This window comes from Notechis scutatus, chromosome 1 (assembly GCF_049901735.1).
Source record: "Notechis scutatus isolate UNSWTSFEM ecotype Mainland chromosome 1, rNotScu1.2, whole genome shotgun sequence".
NCBI classification, from domain to species: Eukaryota; Metazoa; Chordata; class Lepidosauria; order Squamata; family Elapidae; genus Notechis; species Notechis scutatus.
In genome coordinates this window covers 299,812,167-299,828,143 of record NC_142009.1, presented here as the reverse complement: position 1 = coordinate 299,828,143, position 15,977 = coordinate 299,812,167, and the positions used below count along the sequence as shown (strand labels likewise).

The window sequence follows — 15,977 nt, the reverse complement described above, 5'->3', positions numbered from 1 at the left end:
AGGAGTAACATTAAACTGTTCTTAGGCATATAATTAAAAGGTGAGCGTCTGGAAGAAGCAAGTCTTATCTAATTAATATTCAATCACATGGTCCTGAACAGGATTTAGAAAGATAGAATGCTCCATCAGAATTGTATATGCTATATTTCCTGGGGGCTTGATTGTTTCTAGCAATTATCTCTAATAGCTAATAATTATGTGTGTGAAGTTATATAGCAGTAAGCCTCAGGTCTTGTCCATTGTGGATCTGTTTGTTTCCATATAACGTTTTATGGAAGACTGATATTGAAGATCCTGTTTGCAATTTCTTGTGCTCATTGTGAATATTTGACTACCTAAAAAGTAATCAAATTTTTAAAAGTTCCTTTTTAAAATTCTTAAACTATATTTCCTGTTTTGACTTGCAACTCATGAAAAAGGGAGTACTATTTTTTTCTGGGCATGTACCTTAAAGCAATAAAAATTAGGTGATACTACAGAATTTAATTTTGGTCATTATAACCCTCATTATTTTAGGCCTTAAGTTAGTGTATACAATTAACATTAATAAGTGCTGGGGGTGGATCCCTATATGTCCCACATCCTAGGGTCATGAAGGAAGCTGTCACATAAAGCCACACCAAAGCAGATGGGTGGTAGCAGCTGGAATTACTATAACGTCCTGTACTATGGCAAAAAGGTGAAACAGGATCTATAAAACTCAGGGGACTGGAAGAAGAAAGGTTGGAGACTATTTGTTGCATTGTGGACCGGTGCTTTTGTTGCTTCATGAATAGAATGTTGTGAAATAATTTGATAGATGAAGTCTTCTTAAGTCTTCTTAACATCTCCATGCTTGAGTTAAGAGGGCTCATTATTATATGACTCTTTTTACCACCTTTTCCCCTTCTATTTAATTTATTTCATTATTTAATGTAAAATGCTGTTCTCCAGTCATTATCTATCCATTTGATTTCTGGTTTCCTTGTTTAATTCATCATTACTTCTCATTTAGTTGTCCACATGTCACATTGAGCACTTGAGTGATTTTATTCAGCAGAATGAGGAATTTTCATCTTTCCTAATCAAAGTGCCGTTATTATCATCAAGAACTACTATACGAAAAAGGCTGGAGAATATACATACTAGTATGTTAAAATGCTCCTTGCCCAGCATTTCCTGTCCATGGATACTTACATGATAAGTTCTTGACATCTTGTTCCTTAAATTAATTCAGTACTGAATTTACTTACCCTTTATAATTTACTTTTTAAATTCACTTAGGAATGCATAAAAAATATGGGACCTATGATTCCCATGAAACTGAAATTTAGCAGAGTTTATACAATTAAAATTATCATAGTTTATGAAATAATACAAAATGTCTAAAATATTTCCTTAAAACAAAGCATCCATAAAACCAAGTGCCTAATCATAAGTGTCTAATTGCAGGCAGTTGCTGTTGGGTAGCAACATTTCCAAAGAGTTCAGCCCCTGAATAATAATTTAAAAAAATAGATCAGGCTTTGGAACCGGAGATTAGAAGATACATTTAGAAAGCTAAGATATTTTATGGTTCTAATGGGTTTAGCTTAATTTTATTTCACTATTTCTGGTGGAAGAACTTTGCCATTAGAAATATACACTTGGTCCTGATAATATGGGCAAAACAGTGCACTAACATGTAATTCCATATCAACCTAATTATTAACTCTTGCAAACACATTATACAGCGCAGAATTCTGATGTGTGCAGAAATGACAAATAATCCTGAAAGATCTCCTGCAACAAATCTCTGAATAAGCAGTGAAGAACTTTTCACATAAAAATTCAAAAGCAAATGTTTGCTTCTGAGCATTCATTAGAACTCATTCTATGATTTGTTTGATTCTTGACTTTACCTCCTGCAACAAGTACTGTTGTGTCACAACTATTCTTTTGTAGTGTACTTTCTGATGCACGTTTTCCTGTGACATAAATTAAAAGAATAGCTTAGCCTTTAGAACAATTATTATTTTTAGCTGAAATTAATTTCACACTGTCAGTTGACCGATGAGTAGTCTTTTGACTGATACAGAGAAAACTGTGGTTTGTACATGCCATCTAATGTAAAAACACGTTTGACACAGGGATGTCTAGTCTGCTGTACAACCTTCTTGATTGCTATCCTAGGACATTGGCCTAGAGCAATGAGGATAGATTAGCAGTTAATCAAAAGCAGGATGACAAACGGGATAAGCAGTCAATGGCAGCAGCTGTTTCAGTGATATGGGATGGAGAAGATTCCATATTGGTTCAAGGAGATGTCTTTTTCACACCAACACTTACACTCTGTGCTGAAGCTGATAAGCTACAACAACACAGCAGTTTTTAAGACTAAATTACTAATGAAGCAAATTTAGTCTGTTGGGTGTTTTGTTTACTTTCTCATGCTTTTGTCATATATTGCTGAAGCTTTTAAGTGTGGCTACATGAAATGATACCATTGAATGTCTTCAGCAGGGGCTATTGAGCAAGAACAAACCGTTATGTGCAAAATGCAATACATACTGCTAACAACAAAACTAGGGATTGCCTTTCTGAAAATCATCTTGTTCAGTTAGCTGTCTTTGTGATTTGATCTTTATCTTCCCATACTTACTGACATATTCCAGTGTTAATGTTTACCTATCAGTACTTGTCTCTGCCAACCTATTGTTCATAATTCCCAAAGCACCTACTCCACCTGCAAATCCATTTTGCGCAGGTGAGACTGATGGTCTGTGAAAAGGAATTTCATCCAATTGTTTTTGCATGGCATCAAGTGATACTTTGTTAACAGCTAAGGGGTCTTTCATAGACATTTCACCAGATATTCTGGGTCCTTCTGTCTCACTGTCAAGGACACCATCTGACTCAATTGATACGTTGTGCTGTCTCCACATAGTCCCTGGCATCACATTTGTCTGTGATCTCAAGAGTTTTCTTCGGCACTTATGGCATGTGATGCCCATTTTCTTTAATATCCAGTTTAAGAATTGTTTGATAACAATGGAGGTCACATTAAATAAGGAATATACAAAACATATCCCTGTAAATATAACAACACTGTTGCCAAACTGATAAAGGTGTTGATTTTTGTAGTATGGATTCCAACCACTCACCATGTCACCAAAACCAACAGTACTGAAGGACACAAAACAATAATAAAGGGAATCAGAGTAACTCCATCCTTCTGTTGCCGAGAACATAGCAGAGGCACTACAGGAAACAATTACTGATACCAAACACAAGATAAGCATGACATAATACACAGAGGGCTTCCATCCAGCTAAGTTGCCTATTTCATCAATCCCAGCCTGCTGGACATCTCTAGGAAGTTTTTGTTTTAGCTTCCTCTTATGGTAAGTTTTCATAACACATCCTATGACTGTGATTAGACGCTCTAGGAATAAGTTGAAGAACAAGATGGTTGCTGCACAGCCAATAAGGCCATAAAATATCAGAAAAAGTTTTCCTGTTGTGGTAGTGGGTGTAGTTCTGCCAAATCCTGGAAGATAAAAATAGAAAAATGTTATGTAAACAAGATTTCTGAGCATTAAGATATTGCACATAAGAAGTCAGTGTATTATTAGAGTTGTCTATCAGTGGTAATATTAGAATAGTTATAATATGCACTTATGTAAAATTTCACAGCTTCTCAATATTATTCTTATTCCTTATAAACTGCTGATCACTATTAATATACCAATGTATGCAAGCTTGAGAGAGTTTTCCATATTTTTGAATTATTTCCTTTTTGTCTTCAGTTCTATAATAAAGAGTTCCTTTGTCATCTCTTAGTTGGTTAATCAATTTCTTTTCTTTCCCTTTTTTCAGTCTGTATGCCAGCCCTCTTCCTGGTTTATTTACATTTTCAAAAAAGTTTTGTTTAGACCTTTTAATTTTTTGTGCTAGTTTTTCTTTGTCTATTAAGTACAGTTTATGTTTTGTTAAAATCATCTGACTTTTTATATTTTTGTGGACTTTTGTATAATTCCATCTCTAATCTTTTATACTCCTCTTCTAATGTCTTTTGGGCTTGTCTTTTTATTTCTCTTTCTCACATATGTTATAGTTAACCCTATTATGTATGCCTTTACTGTGTCCCATACATTTTGTAATGAGGTTTCTTCTTTTCTGTTTTCTTTGGGGGGAAAAAACCCAGTTCTCTTTCCATAAATTGAGTGAATTCCTTTTCTTTCAATATTGATTCATTCATTGTCCATCTTGACCTCTTTTTTTCTCCCTTCCATATAACTTTTATCGGATTATGATCTGCCCAAGTACTTGTTTCAATGTTTATTTCATGTATAGATGAATTCTGTTGATCCTCACATCATATTTCCTCACATCATAGTTTCCTCACATCATAGTTTCCTCACATCATAGTTTGTCGTGGTACCGACAAACTACTCTAAAAATAAAATCCTATGGTATCTCTGGACAACTGAATAACTGGATAGAAGCATTCCTGGCAAACAGACAACAAATGGTCAAAATTGGAAGCGTCCTATCAAATTCTGTACCTGTCAATAGTGGTGTCCCCCAAGGCAGTGTTCTAGGACCAACTCTCTTCATACTCTACATAAATGACCTCTGTGATCATATTAAGAGCAATTGCGTTCTTTTCGCTGATGATGTAAAGCTGTTCAATACCACAGACAATACTGCTACCCTACAAAAAGATCTTGATTATGTATCAGAATGGTCAAACAAATGGCAACTTCAAATCTCAACAAATAAATGCTCTGTCTTACATATTGGCAAAAAAATCAGAAAATAAAATACAAGCTGAATAGTCAAGATCTTGTTGATGACCCAAGCTCTGTAAAGGACCTTGGAATACTCACCTCTAATGATCTAAGTGCTAGAGCCCACTGCAACTACATAGCCAAAAAGGCATTAAGAGTTGTTAACCTAATCCTACGTAGCTTTTTCTCTGGTAATATCACACTACTAACCAGAGCATACAAAACATTTGCTAGACCAATACTCGAATACAGTTCATCAGTCTGGAACCCTCATTACATATCTGATATTAGCACAATTGAGAAAGTCCGGAAATATTTCACAAGAAGAGTTCTCCACTCCTCTACTCGCTGTAGAATACCTTATGCCACCAGACTTGAAATTCTAGAACTAGCAAACCTTGAATTACGCCTGTCTTCGGTCTGATTTAAGCATGGTATATAAAATCATACATTGCAATGTCCTACCTGTCAATGAATACTTCAGCTTCAACCATAACAACACAAGAGCACACAATAGATACAAACTCAAGGTTAACCGCACCAAACTTGATTGCAGGAAATATGACTTCAGCAATAGAGTGGTCAATGTCTGGAATACTCTACCCGACTCTGTAGTTTCTTCCCCAAACCCCAAAAACTTTAACCTTAGACTGTCTACTATTGACCTCACCCCTTTCCTAAGAGGTCTGTAGGGGGCGTGCATAAGCGCACCAACATGCCTACCGTCCCTGTCCTATTGTTTCTCTTATTCTTCTTTTATTTATCTTATATGTACCCATTCATGTATTCACAACTATGTATACACTTATACTTATTATCTTGTAAACAATTGGCAAATCAAATAAATAAATAAATAAATAAATATCAATTCTGGACCAAGACAAATGTCTGCTTGAACAAAATGTATATTGATTTTTCTTGGAAGGTATTTATCGCCAAACGACCTGGATGGCTAGTTCTTCTGCCAATTTAAAAAAGATTTTTGGTAGCGTTTTCCTGTTTTTGTTTTATAGTCCAGTTCCGCATTCACTATTGCATTGAAGTCTCCTAGTAAACATATATTTTCATATTCCAATTCTATTATTTTCTTATGAAGTTTATCATAAAAATCCTCTTGGTTATTATTTGGTGCATATATTGCCACAAAAAGTATCTAATTCATAATTATTTCCACCATTAAAACCTTCCCTTCCTCGTCCATAAAAATTGTTTTGCATTTATTTTCTCTTTAATGTGGAGTGCTACTCCTCTTTTGCTTTGTTGTGAGAGGGAGGTATATAGTTTCCCAATTTTAGGATATTCCAATACTTTATTATGTTGTTTTTTAATATGAACTTCTAGATAAATTTTATCCAATTTTAATTTTTCTAATTTGCTAAAAGTCCTTTTCCTTTTCATTGCCGGATTCAATCTGTTTAGGTTAATTGATATTAATTTTATTTCCTGTTCCATGGCTTTATTTATAATTGGGTTTTGTTGCTCTTATCACTCTGGTCTCTCTTGCTTCTTTTGGTTTTGCTCCTTCTCTTATTCTTATTTCCTCCTGATCTCTTTCATCTCCTTTTTGTTGCTTGTCTTTCTCTCCTATGGATTCCTCTCGACGTCTAATTTCTTCTTCCTCCCTCATTCTCTCTTCCTCTTGTGAACTAAAATAATGGTCATAAAATTGCTCTGCCTTTTCTTTTGAATCTAGTCCAGTGGTGGGCCGTGAAAATTTTTTGGTGGGCGGCAGCATGCTGAGGTGGGGAAATCTTGCAGTCTCCCTAGCAAAGCCGTGTTGTGGCAGCTGCCTCCTGCCTCAGCGCATTGAGGAAGCCGAGCAGCAGTGGGAAAATGTGGACCTCCTAAGCCGCAGGAAGCAGCTGCCCTCAGGTGAAGATGTTGGGAAGAGGAGGCTCAACCCCCTCTTCTTCCTCACCAGAAGCTCTCACATGTTCAGCAGGAAGGAGGCAGCTTGTCGGGGGCCAGAGGGGCGGTGAATGCTTTGTGTGTGAGCGTTTCTGCTGAGGAGGAAGAGAAGCTCCTGGGGGAGGTCAAGCGTCCCCTTTGCAACATCTTTCCCTGAGGACATCGCTGGCAGCTGCTCAACCTCCTCAATGCGTGGAGCCAAGAGGCAGGAGGTAACATCAGTTCAGAGGTTCCTTTCCCCCCACTCCCACCCTTTCGCAGGCCAGGCCTATGCCGCAATCTCCCACACATATGAGTCCATCCACAGCCAGTATCACCCCTGTTGCACCACTTTCCCGATAGCAATCTGGTCTTCAGCACATGGCTTGTCATTCCAGAGTGGAGGTTGCCCACTGTGCTGAGCTGCCTGCACCACGGCTTGGACTCTGGGTTTGTGACTGGTATGTCTTAACTGAGACCGGGATGACTTTGCCTTGCCCACGGGACCACTAAGGAGCAGCTGCCAGCTCCTTTCTCCATACACCAGTCTTACCATGGGAAAAAGAGCAGCTGGAGTACCAGTGTAGCCAAAAAAGTTAGTTCATAATCGCCCTACCCGAAGGAGGAGGTGCTGGAGGAGGAGAAGGAGGCAGTAGTGGAGAAGCAAGCCAGGCTTTAAAAACCTGGGGTGTGGGGGAGGCTTCCAGGTGGAGAGAGCCTTCCAGCCCGGCCCCCTTCCCTCCCCTAACTCTTGGGGGAGATATGAGATGACAGGAGACCAGACTGTGTGTGGGAGCTCTGTTTTTGTTGTTATATTTTTTTGGTTATAATTAAATAAGTTATATATTATTATTTTTCTTAAGTTTTCGCGGGTATTTATATGTATGGTATTCAGCTTTGTTTGGGTATTTTCCAACGTCATTATAGTTGTGCTTTTAAACTTGTAGCAACGTTTCAGCAGAATCTCATCTGCCATCATCAGGCTTCTGTATACAGAATATACATATATGCAGGTCTTGGTGTGTTCGGGTCTTTTCCCGTGTAAGATTGAGAGCATCTTGGCAACGTTTCGATGAGGTCCCACTCGCCATCTTCAGGCTGGTGCTTTTGGCTTTGTGCTTGTGCAAGCAAAGCATGATCAGAGCTGCTGTCTCCCTAAATATACTGGTGGGGAGGTTGGCTGTGTTGTCATTTCTTGATTGTTTGATGGAGTTGATGTTTACAGATTGGCTGGCTTTTTCATAAGAACATGTGTGGCTGAGGTATTGGCTGTGTGTCTATCATCCTCCTGTGTTGTAATGACCTGGGTAATGGGCTGTGTGATGACCTTCTGAGTTCTATTGTTTTGACATCCTGGGTCTTGTGCTGTAATCCCCTGGGTGGTTGGCTGTGTTGCAACATCCTGAGGTTTTGTGGTGTAACCTCCTGAGTTCTGTGATGTGATATCCTGAGCAGGTGGCTGTGATATGACGTTCTGGGTTTTGGTTTGGCTCCGAGTTTGAGGCCTGGATATGTGTTCATGGCATGTGTCCGTTTGCTTGGTTTGGGGGTCAGGGTGTGTGGCAGCTGGTGATGCAGCCGTGGCCTGGTTTCTGGATGGTGGTTGTCTTTCGTCTATGGGATGGGTTTGGGTTTGAGCGTGGTGAGGGAGAATGGTGGTGGTGTCATGTGTTGTTTTGGGTTCGGTGTTGGTTTTCGTGGCTGGGACTTGTTTGTTGGTAAGGGCTAGTTTCCAGATGTGTGGTAGGCGGGAGGCATTGTCCCGTTTATTCATGTAATGGGAGTGTTTCTCTATTTCAATGGCTTCCCTGATTATTCTCTTGTTGAAGTGTTCAGTATTGGAGATTAATTTGGTTCTCATAGATGAAAGACAACCACCATCCAGAAACCAGACCACCATAAAAATTTATATTAAATATATTATCTTTTTAAAAAAATCATATTAGTGGTCCACAGGATTTAAAAGTATGAGTTTGGTGGTCCCTGAGGTCTAAAAGGTTGGCAACCCCTGATCTAGTCTATGCCTTTGTTCCTGCCAGGTCACTAATATTCCCTGTGGTATCAGCCATCTAAATTCCCTCCCCCTTTTTAATTAAACACTTTGTCAAAAACTGATATTCCTTCCTTAAATCTCTAATTCTTCTTGACATTTGTTTGAGGATTGTTATTCCTTTTCCTTTGTATTCCAAGGGATCATCTCTCGCTCTCTGTAGAGAGAGATCCACTGTTAGATCCCATGCAGTTTGCATACCGAGCAAGTAGATCAACAGATGATGATGTTAATATGGCTCTGCACTACATCCTACAACATCTTGAATCGCCAAATACTTACACAAGGGTCCTCTTTGTAGACTTCAGTTCAGCATTCAATACCATCATTCCAGACATTCTTCTAAGTAAATTAAACCAGCTAGCAGTACCTGAACACACTTGTAAGTGTATCATAAGCTTCCTAACAGACAGGAAGCAGCAGGTGAAGCTAGGCAGAATCACATCTGATACTTGTACAAGTAGCAGAGCCCCCCCCCCCAAAGCTGTGTGCTTTCTCCTCTTCTCCCTATATACCAATGACTGCATCTCAAATAATCCATCTGTTAAAATACTGAAGTTTGCAGATGACACAACAGTGATTGGTCTCATTTGAGACAACGAAGAATCTGCATACAGATACGAGGTTGTACAACTAGCCTCATGGTGTAACCGGAACAATCTGGAACTGAACACACTCCAAACTGTAGAAATGATGGTAGACTTTAAGAGGAACCCTCCTATACTACCACCTCTTACAATACTAGACAACACAGTATCAACAGTATAGATCTTCAAATTTCTAGGTTTTATCATATCACATGACCTAAAATGTACACCTAACATCAAAAACGTCATTAAAAAAGCACAACAAAGAATGTTCTTTCTGCGCCAACTCAGAAAGCTCAAACTGCCCAAGGAGCTGCTGATACAGTTCTACAGAGGAATTATTGAGTCTGTCATCTGCAACTCTATAACTGCCTGGTTTGGTTCTGCAACCCAACAGGATAGACACAGACTTCAGAGGATAATTAGGACCGCAGAAAAAATAATTACTACCCACCTGCCTTCAATCAAGGACCTGTATACTGCATGAGTCAAAAAGAGGGCTGTGAAAATATTTACAGACCCCTCACATCCCGGACATAAACTGTTTCAACTCCTTCCCTCAAAATGACACTATAGAGCACTGCACACCAGAACAACTAGATACAAGAACAGTTTTCCCCCGAAAGCCATCACTCTGCTAATAATTCCCTCAACACTGTCCAACTATTTACAAAGTCTACACTAATATTACTATTAATTATCTCATTACTCCTTAACCACCATCCCCTCCCACTTGTGACTGTGTGACTGTAACTTTGTCACTTGTATCCTTATGATTTCTATTGACTGTTTCCTAGTATGATTTGATTGCTTATTGTACCCTATAACTATTATTAAGTGTTGTACTTTATGATTCTTGATGAATGTATCTTTTCTTTTATGTACACTGAGAGCATTTGCACCAAGACAAATTCCTTATGTGTCCAATCACACTTGGCCAATAAAGAATTCTATTCTATTCTATTCTATTCTATTCTATTCTATTCTATTCTATTCTATTCTATTCTATTCTATTCTATTCTATTCTATTCTATTCTAATCAATTTGGGCTCCACATGGCCACTGGCAAAATTATCTTCAGGGACTTCTCAATTGAAGAGTATAAAGGTGGAGGCCAATCTTATTTCCATGGCAATGATGTCCCACAGAGAAGGAGCCACTATGGAAAAGAACCTTCTTTGTGGTCTCACTTGGAGGATCTCCTTAATGGAGAGGACTTGTAATATACCATGCCTTCCTGATCTGGTGGGTTGGATAGATATAACTGAGAAAAGACAGTCCTTCAACAATTTGACTGCAAGCTATGCAGTACTTGAAAGGTGATAACCAGCACCAGAAACAAATCAGCAACCAATGCACCTCCTGCATGATAGGTAACATATGTGCAATCAGGGCTGTTGCATTTTGAATCAACTGAAGTTTCTGAATACTTTTCAAGGGCAGCTTGCAAAACACATTGCAACAATAAGGGGAGAGGTAATTAGGCCACGAGCAGGGGTGGGATTCTACCAGTTCGCACCTATTCGCTAGAACTGGTTGTTAACATTCTAAGCAGTTCAGAGAACCGGTTGTTAGAAGAAATCACTGGCCTAATCCTGTAAGGAAGGCAGGAAGGAAACATTCTGGTGTTGCTTACAGAAACTGCCTCTCGTTAACCCTTATTACATTCTTGGCAGGACTAGACTTTCTGTCTAGGAACTTCTCTGGAGTTTTCCCCCCTCCTTTGCTGGTACTTTGCTCGTGTGGAGTGACCATTCAAAGTTACAAGGCACTGAAAAAAGTGTCTTATGACCATTTTTCACACTTACGACTGTTGCAGCATCCTCACAGTCATGAGGCCAGGCGAGGAGATGCGTGCCTCGATGTGAGTGATATTGAGTTGGCCATACCCAGCCAATAACATGACAACCAAGCCACGTCCACCCAGTCACATGACCACCAAGCCACACCCACCAACTAAGCCACACCCACAGAACCAGTTGTTAAAAAAATTGAATCCCACCCTGGCCACGAGTGACTATGAGTAGGGCCTGTTGGTCCAAGAAAGGGTATAATAATTGATGCAGAACCCACAGTTATGCAAAGGCCTTCCTGGCCATGACTGCCACCTGCTCCTCAAGCAAGAGTCAAAGTACAGGAGAACCTCCAGATTATTCATCGGCTCAACTGGGACACTGCAACCCTATCCAAGATCAAAGACGGCAATTCTACATGAACCAAAGAGCCCCAACTCCAGAGCCCCTGTGAATTGCCAGGGTTCAGTTTCAGATCATTGCTTCTCATCCAATCCTTAACAGCCTCCAGTCACCATGAGAGGAAGGTTACAGCATCCCAAAATTCACCCCACGAGTTGATAGATACAGCTGAGTATTATCAGCATACTGATGATATCCCATCATCCAATAGTTTCATGTATACATATTATACAGAGATGGAAAAAAATACCAAACTCTGCAGAACCCTGCAAAAGCAGGGGCCATGGCCTGGACCTCTCATTCCTTTTTTTTAAAGTCTATTTTTGTTTTATTCAAAAAAAGTTAAAATACAAAACTCCAAAGTTTTTTTCAAGAAAGAAAGAAAGAAAAGACATAAAGCAAACACCACATTAACAAGTGCGTTAAGAAAACTATACACATATTATCTCCTCTAGCTGAATACTTATTAATATATTACAATGTTAGTTTCTCACTCCCTGCAAAACAGCTCCTCCCCCAAATTAAATTATTACTTCTGTTTGCAAGTTATTAATCTGTCATCTATCTAGTATATTAATAACAAAATAATTAACAGGAAGAACAATAATATTAAAAAGACAATATTAAATTTCAAACCTCCCAGTTAACAAACTGTTACTATTTCTGTAATCTACTCATAGAAAATTTACCACACTTTCTTATTTATCCTAAAACATCCAAGAGTGAACACTGATTTGTCCTTGACCAAATATCCATGTTTGTTTCTTAATATCATCTCTTATCAATTGTTCTCTGGTTAAATATAATAGATCCAATGTCCAAAGTCAGTCCATCTTTCCCAAAAAAGTCCAAATGGAATTGTTTTCCAGTTAAGTGTGATAAACCCATTCCCCAGCTTTGGCAGCAAAATCAGCAGATCATTGGTAGGAGAAAAAAAAAAGTTCCTATTATTCAGCAGCCATCTTGGGGGAGGATGCACCTCTCACTCCTATTCAACACCAACTGGGAATGGCTGCAGAAAAAGAAGTGAACAAGAAAACCGGTGTCTCCCACTTCCAATCCCCAAAGCTGTTCCAGAAGGATATCATGGTTAATGATACTGAGGGCTTCTGAGAGATCAAGCAGAGTGAAAATGGATCATTATCCTCATCCCTTTCCTGCCAGAAATCATAAAAATGCTGCTTCCATCCTATAGTCAAATCTGAATCACAACTGAAAAGGGTTAGATAATTTGTTTCACCCAGGAACCTCTAGAGGTGCAACATAATCACCTTCCCAACAACCTTTCTCCAAAAGGAAAAATTGGAGACAGGACAAAAATTATTTAATCTGTGGAATCCAGCAGTGGCCTCTTCAGAAGAGGACAGCCCAGAGCCTCCTTGAAAGGTTTGGGCACTAGCCCCTCCTGCAAAGAAGCATTAATCACAAGAACCTACCTACATATCACCTCCTGAGAGGCTTTCACAAGCCAGAAAGGACAGAGATCTAAAGCAGGGGTCGCCAACCTTTTGGACCTCAGGGACCACCAAACTCATAATTTTAGATCCCAGGGACCACTAACTGGTTCTGTGGGCATGGCCTAATTTGTGGGTGTAGCTTGGTGGTCATGTGACTGACTGGGCATGGCTTGTATGTAAATATTATAAATATTTATATAAATATTGATTTTTTTTATAAAAAAGAGCAACTTTTACCCAAATTCAGGCACAGCAGGCAGGCAGATTGAGTTGCTCACAGAATCACAGATTCATTCAGAAATCTATCTATCTGCCTGCCATTGGCTAGCTCAGTCTGTCACATAAAATTTGCTTGCAAGCAAACTCATAAAATTAACTCACAACACACCATGTATGTAAATATTGAATTTTTTATAAAAAAAGCAACTTTTATCCAAAATCAGGCAAAACAGGCAGATTGAGTTGCTCACAGAATCATTCAGTAATCTATCTGTCATCGGCTAGCTCAGTCTCTCAAATTTGCTTGCCGTGAGTCTGCACTGAATTTGCTTGCAAGCAAACCTTCAGTCCTAAGGGAGGTTTGGCTGTGCTTAAAAGACTAGCTAGAAAGCAAGAAATCCAACCATTTCCTGCTTCCAAGCTAATCTAAATCTCCTGGCACAGCAGAACAGATGATGGTCGGAAAAGGGAAAAATAGCAACTTAGCAGACAAGTTTGCCGGGTAAGGAGTGAGTGGGCAGGGAGGGTTCCTGCGGGCCATGTGGGCTGAGCAGCCTTGTGTTTCTGCAAAGCCTGGATTAATTGCTTTGGGTGGGTGCTCTGGGGGTGAGATTTCTCTGCGGCCCACCAAAATTTTCTCACGGCCAACCAGTGGGCCGCGGTTGGCAACCACTGATCTAAAGCACCAGTGGCTGCATTCACACCCCCTAGGACTCTATTCACTTCCTCAAAAGCAACTGCATCACACTATTCCCAGATAACTGGGCAAGCACCTGCCCCAGACCTCTCCACTGGATCAGTAGCCACACTGACATCTGAGGATGAATTGAGTGATTTTGTTTTCCAGAAAATCAGCAAATGCTTCAGTGTGCTCCTGCAGGTAGATGTCTGTATCCTCCATCCCCCAAAGGAATCAGGTCACTTTATAGAGAGTCGTTGTACAATTATCTGCAGATGCAATTAGTTCAGAGAAGGATTTAGGCTTTGCCACCTGAATCACCATGAAGTAGGGTTTAATAGCAGCTCTTACCTGTGTTCAGTTGAGTTTGTTCTTTGTCTTCTGTCATGGCATTCTACACACCTCTTAATATATGTTATCCCTCTCAATTCCTTCATATACCATAGGAAGTGATGAGGTTCACGGGTCAGGAGAGGTTGCATAGGTCTGATCTTTTCCAGAACCCCTATCGCCACCTTATTCCAGGTGGCAACTAGAGACTTGGTAGGTATACATAGATTTTCAATTATAACCCTCAGTTCTTTCTGAAAACCATCCAGGTCCATCAGTCATTGAGGTGGGGGGTGGGGTGTACTGATCTAATAGGTCCTGCTTCCCTGTGGATGTGGCTTGAGAGAAGCTCATAGGCCTAAAGCGTGACCTGACCATGACGAAGGAACCTAGGCTAGGTCCACCAGTTCCAGATCATATAGTTACTGTTTCAGCAAGAACACCAAATCAGATGTGTGACCACTACTCCTAGTCAAGACCTAAATGACCTGGGACAGGCCCATGTAAGTCATGGTTTCCATGAATTCTTGAGCTGTCTCCAAACCTGCCCCCAGGAATTACAGATAGAAATCCCACAAAACAGTTAAGTGTGAAGAACAACACCTCCAAGGATGCTGCTACACAGCAGAGAAGCCAGTAGAGTAGCAACAATCCTATCTGGTCCCTCAAGCTCTACATAAGAAAAAGGATCTCACAATTAGGCTCTCATGGAACCCTAGAGATTGCCAGAAATACTCTGATGTCAACATATCCCCTGCTCAGCTCTGCAGTCTAGGCTGGTGTCACTCAATGGGCACATTTCTGAGAGGAATCTCACCCTCTGGTACTAGTCAAATCTTGGTGATACAAGCCAGATTAGCTATCTCCACAACAATCAAGCCAGTGATAAGGCAGATTTTATTACAGGTTGATCTGGTGTTTAAAAGCAGCAGCCTGAAACTTGAGCCTCCACAGATCAGCAGATCCAAATACCAAGGGAATGTTCCTTGTGAGTGGCTTGCCCCTTGTCTCCTGCCAAATTTTCTATTACCTGACACTATCAAATTGGTTACCTACCTCACCTGCAATTCCATCTGTGATTTGCATAACTCTTCCATTGGTCTAAAATCGAACACTCTTTAACCAATAGACAATTGCATTATTTAAATTAAATTATTTAATTGAATTATTTAAATAAGATGAACCCAACAGGTATTAACTGCCCTTAGCACCTTTAAGCCACCACACTTCAACATCACTTTCTCTCAACTCAATATCAGAGAAATCACATCAAACATACCCTCAGCTCCCTGCACACTCACCCTGCATCCACTCAACTTGCCAACAATTCCTTGCCTGATCATTCTCCTTAGCACTGAATCACTTTTTATCCTCAGCTCTTACTTAAGGGAGGATAACCATACTCACTTAACTCTTACCAAACACCACCACTACCATCTTAGGGTCTTCTGTGAAATCTCCCAGTGCCAGATCGTAAGTCAGTACAAAGATTAATTTAGGAACACAGAGTGCCAGTCCAAAAAGATGTCAGACTACATGTTAGTATAGAAACAAATTGACAGCCTAGGCTGATGCTTTTAAATGTTATCTGTGTGAATATCAATCTATACTTGCTTATATACTTGCCATTTTCGGCATTAGCTGAAATTCTTAGTTTATTTTGAAAGGCAGCTTCAACTCGTGCACTGTATACTTCTACATGAGTTTTAATATACAGCATTACTTACAAGGTTTTTAATAAATTTCCTTTGGTTACTAAAATGTATACAATGGAAAGAAAGAAATAAAGAATAAAGAAAGGAAGGAAAGAAAGAAGGAAAGA

The 15,977-nt window shown here is 39.6% G+C and overlaps 1 protein-coding gene across 1 annotated transcript in view; it reads right to left on the bottom strand.

Moving 5' to 3' along the window:
- Positions 1 to 864: 864 nt before the first annotated feature.
- KCNK13 (potassium two pore domain channel subfamily K member 13) overlaps positions 865 to 15,977 on the bottom strand; it is a 28,686-nt gene continuing 13,573 nt past the window's right edge. The window contains exon 2 of the mRNA XM_026679142.2: positions 865 to 3,508. Coding sequence (XP_026534927.1) covers positions 2,643 to 3,508 — 866 coding nt within the window. The 3' untranslated portion in view covers positions 865 to 2,642. The remainder of the gene's footprint in view (positions 3,509 to 15,977) is intronic.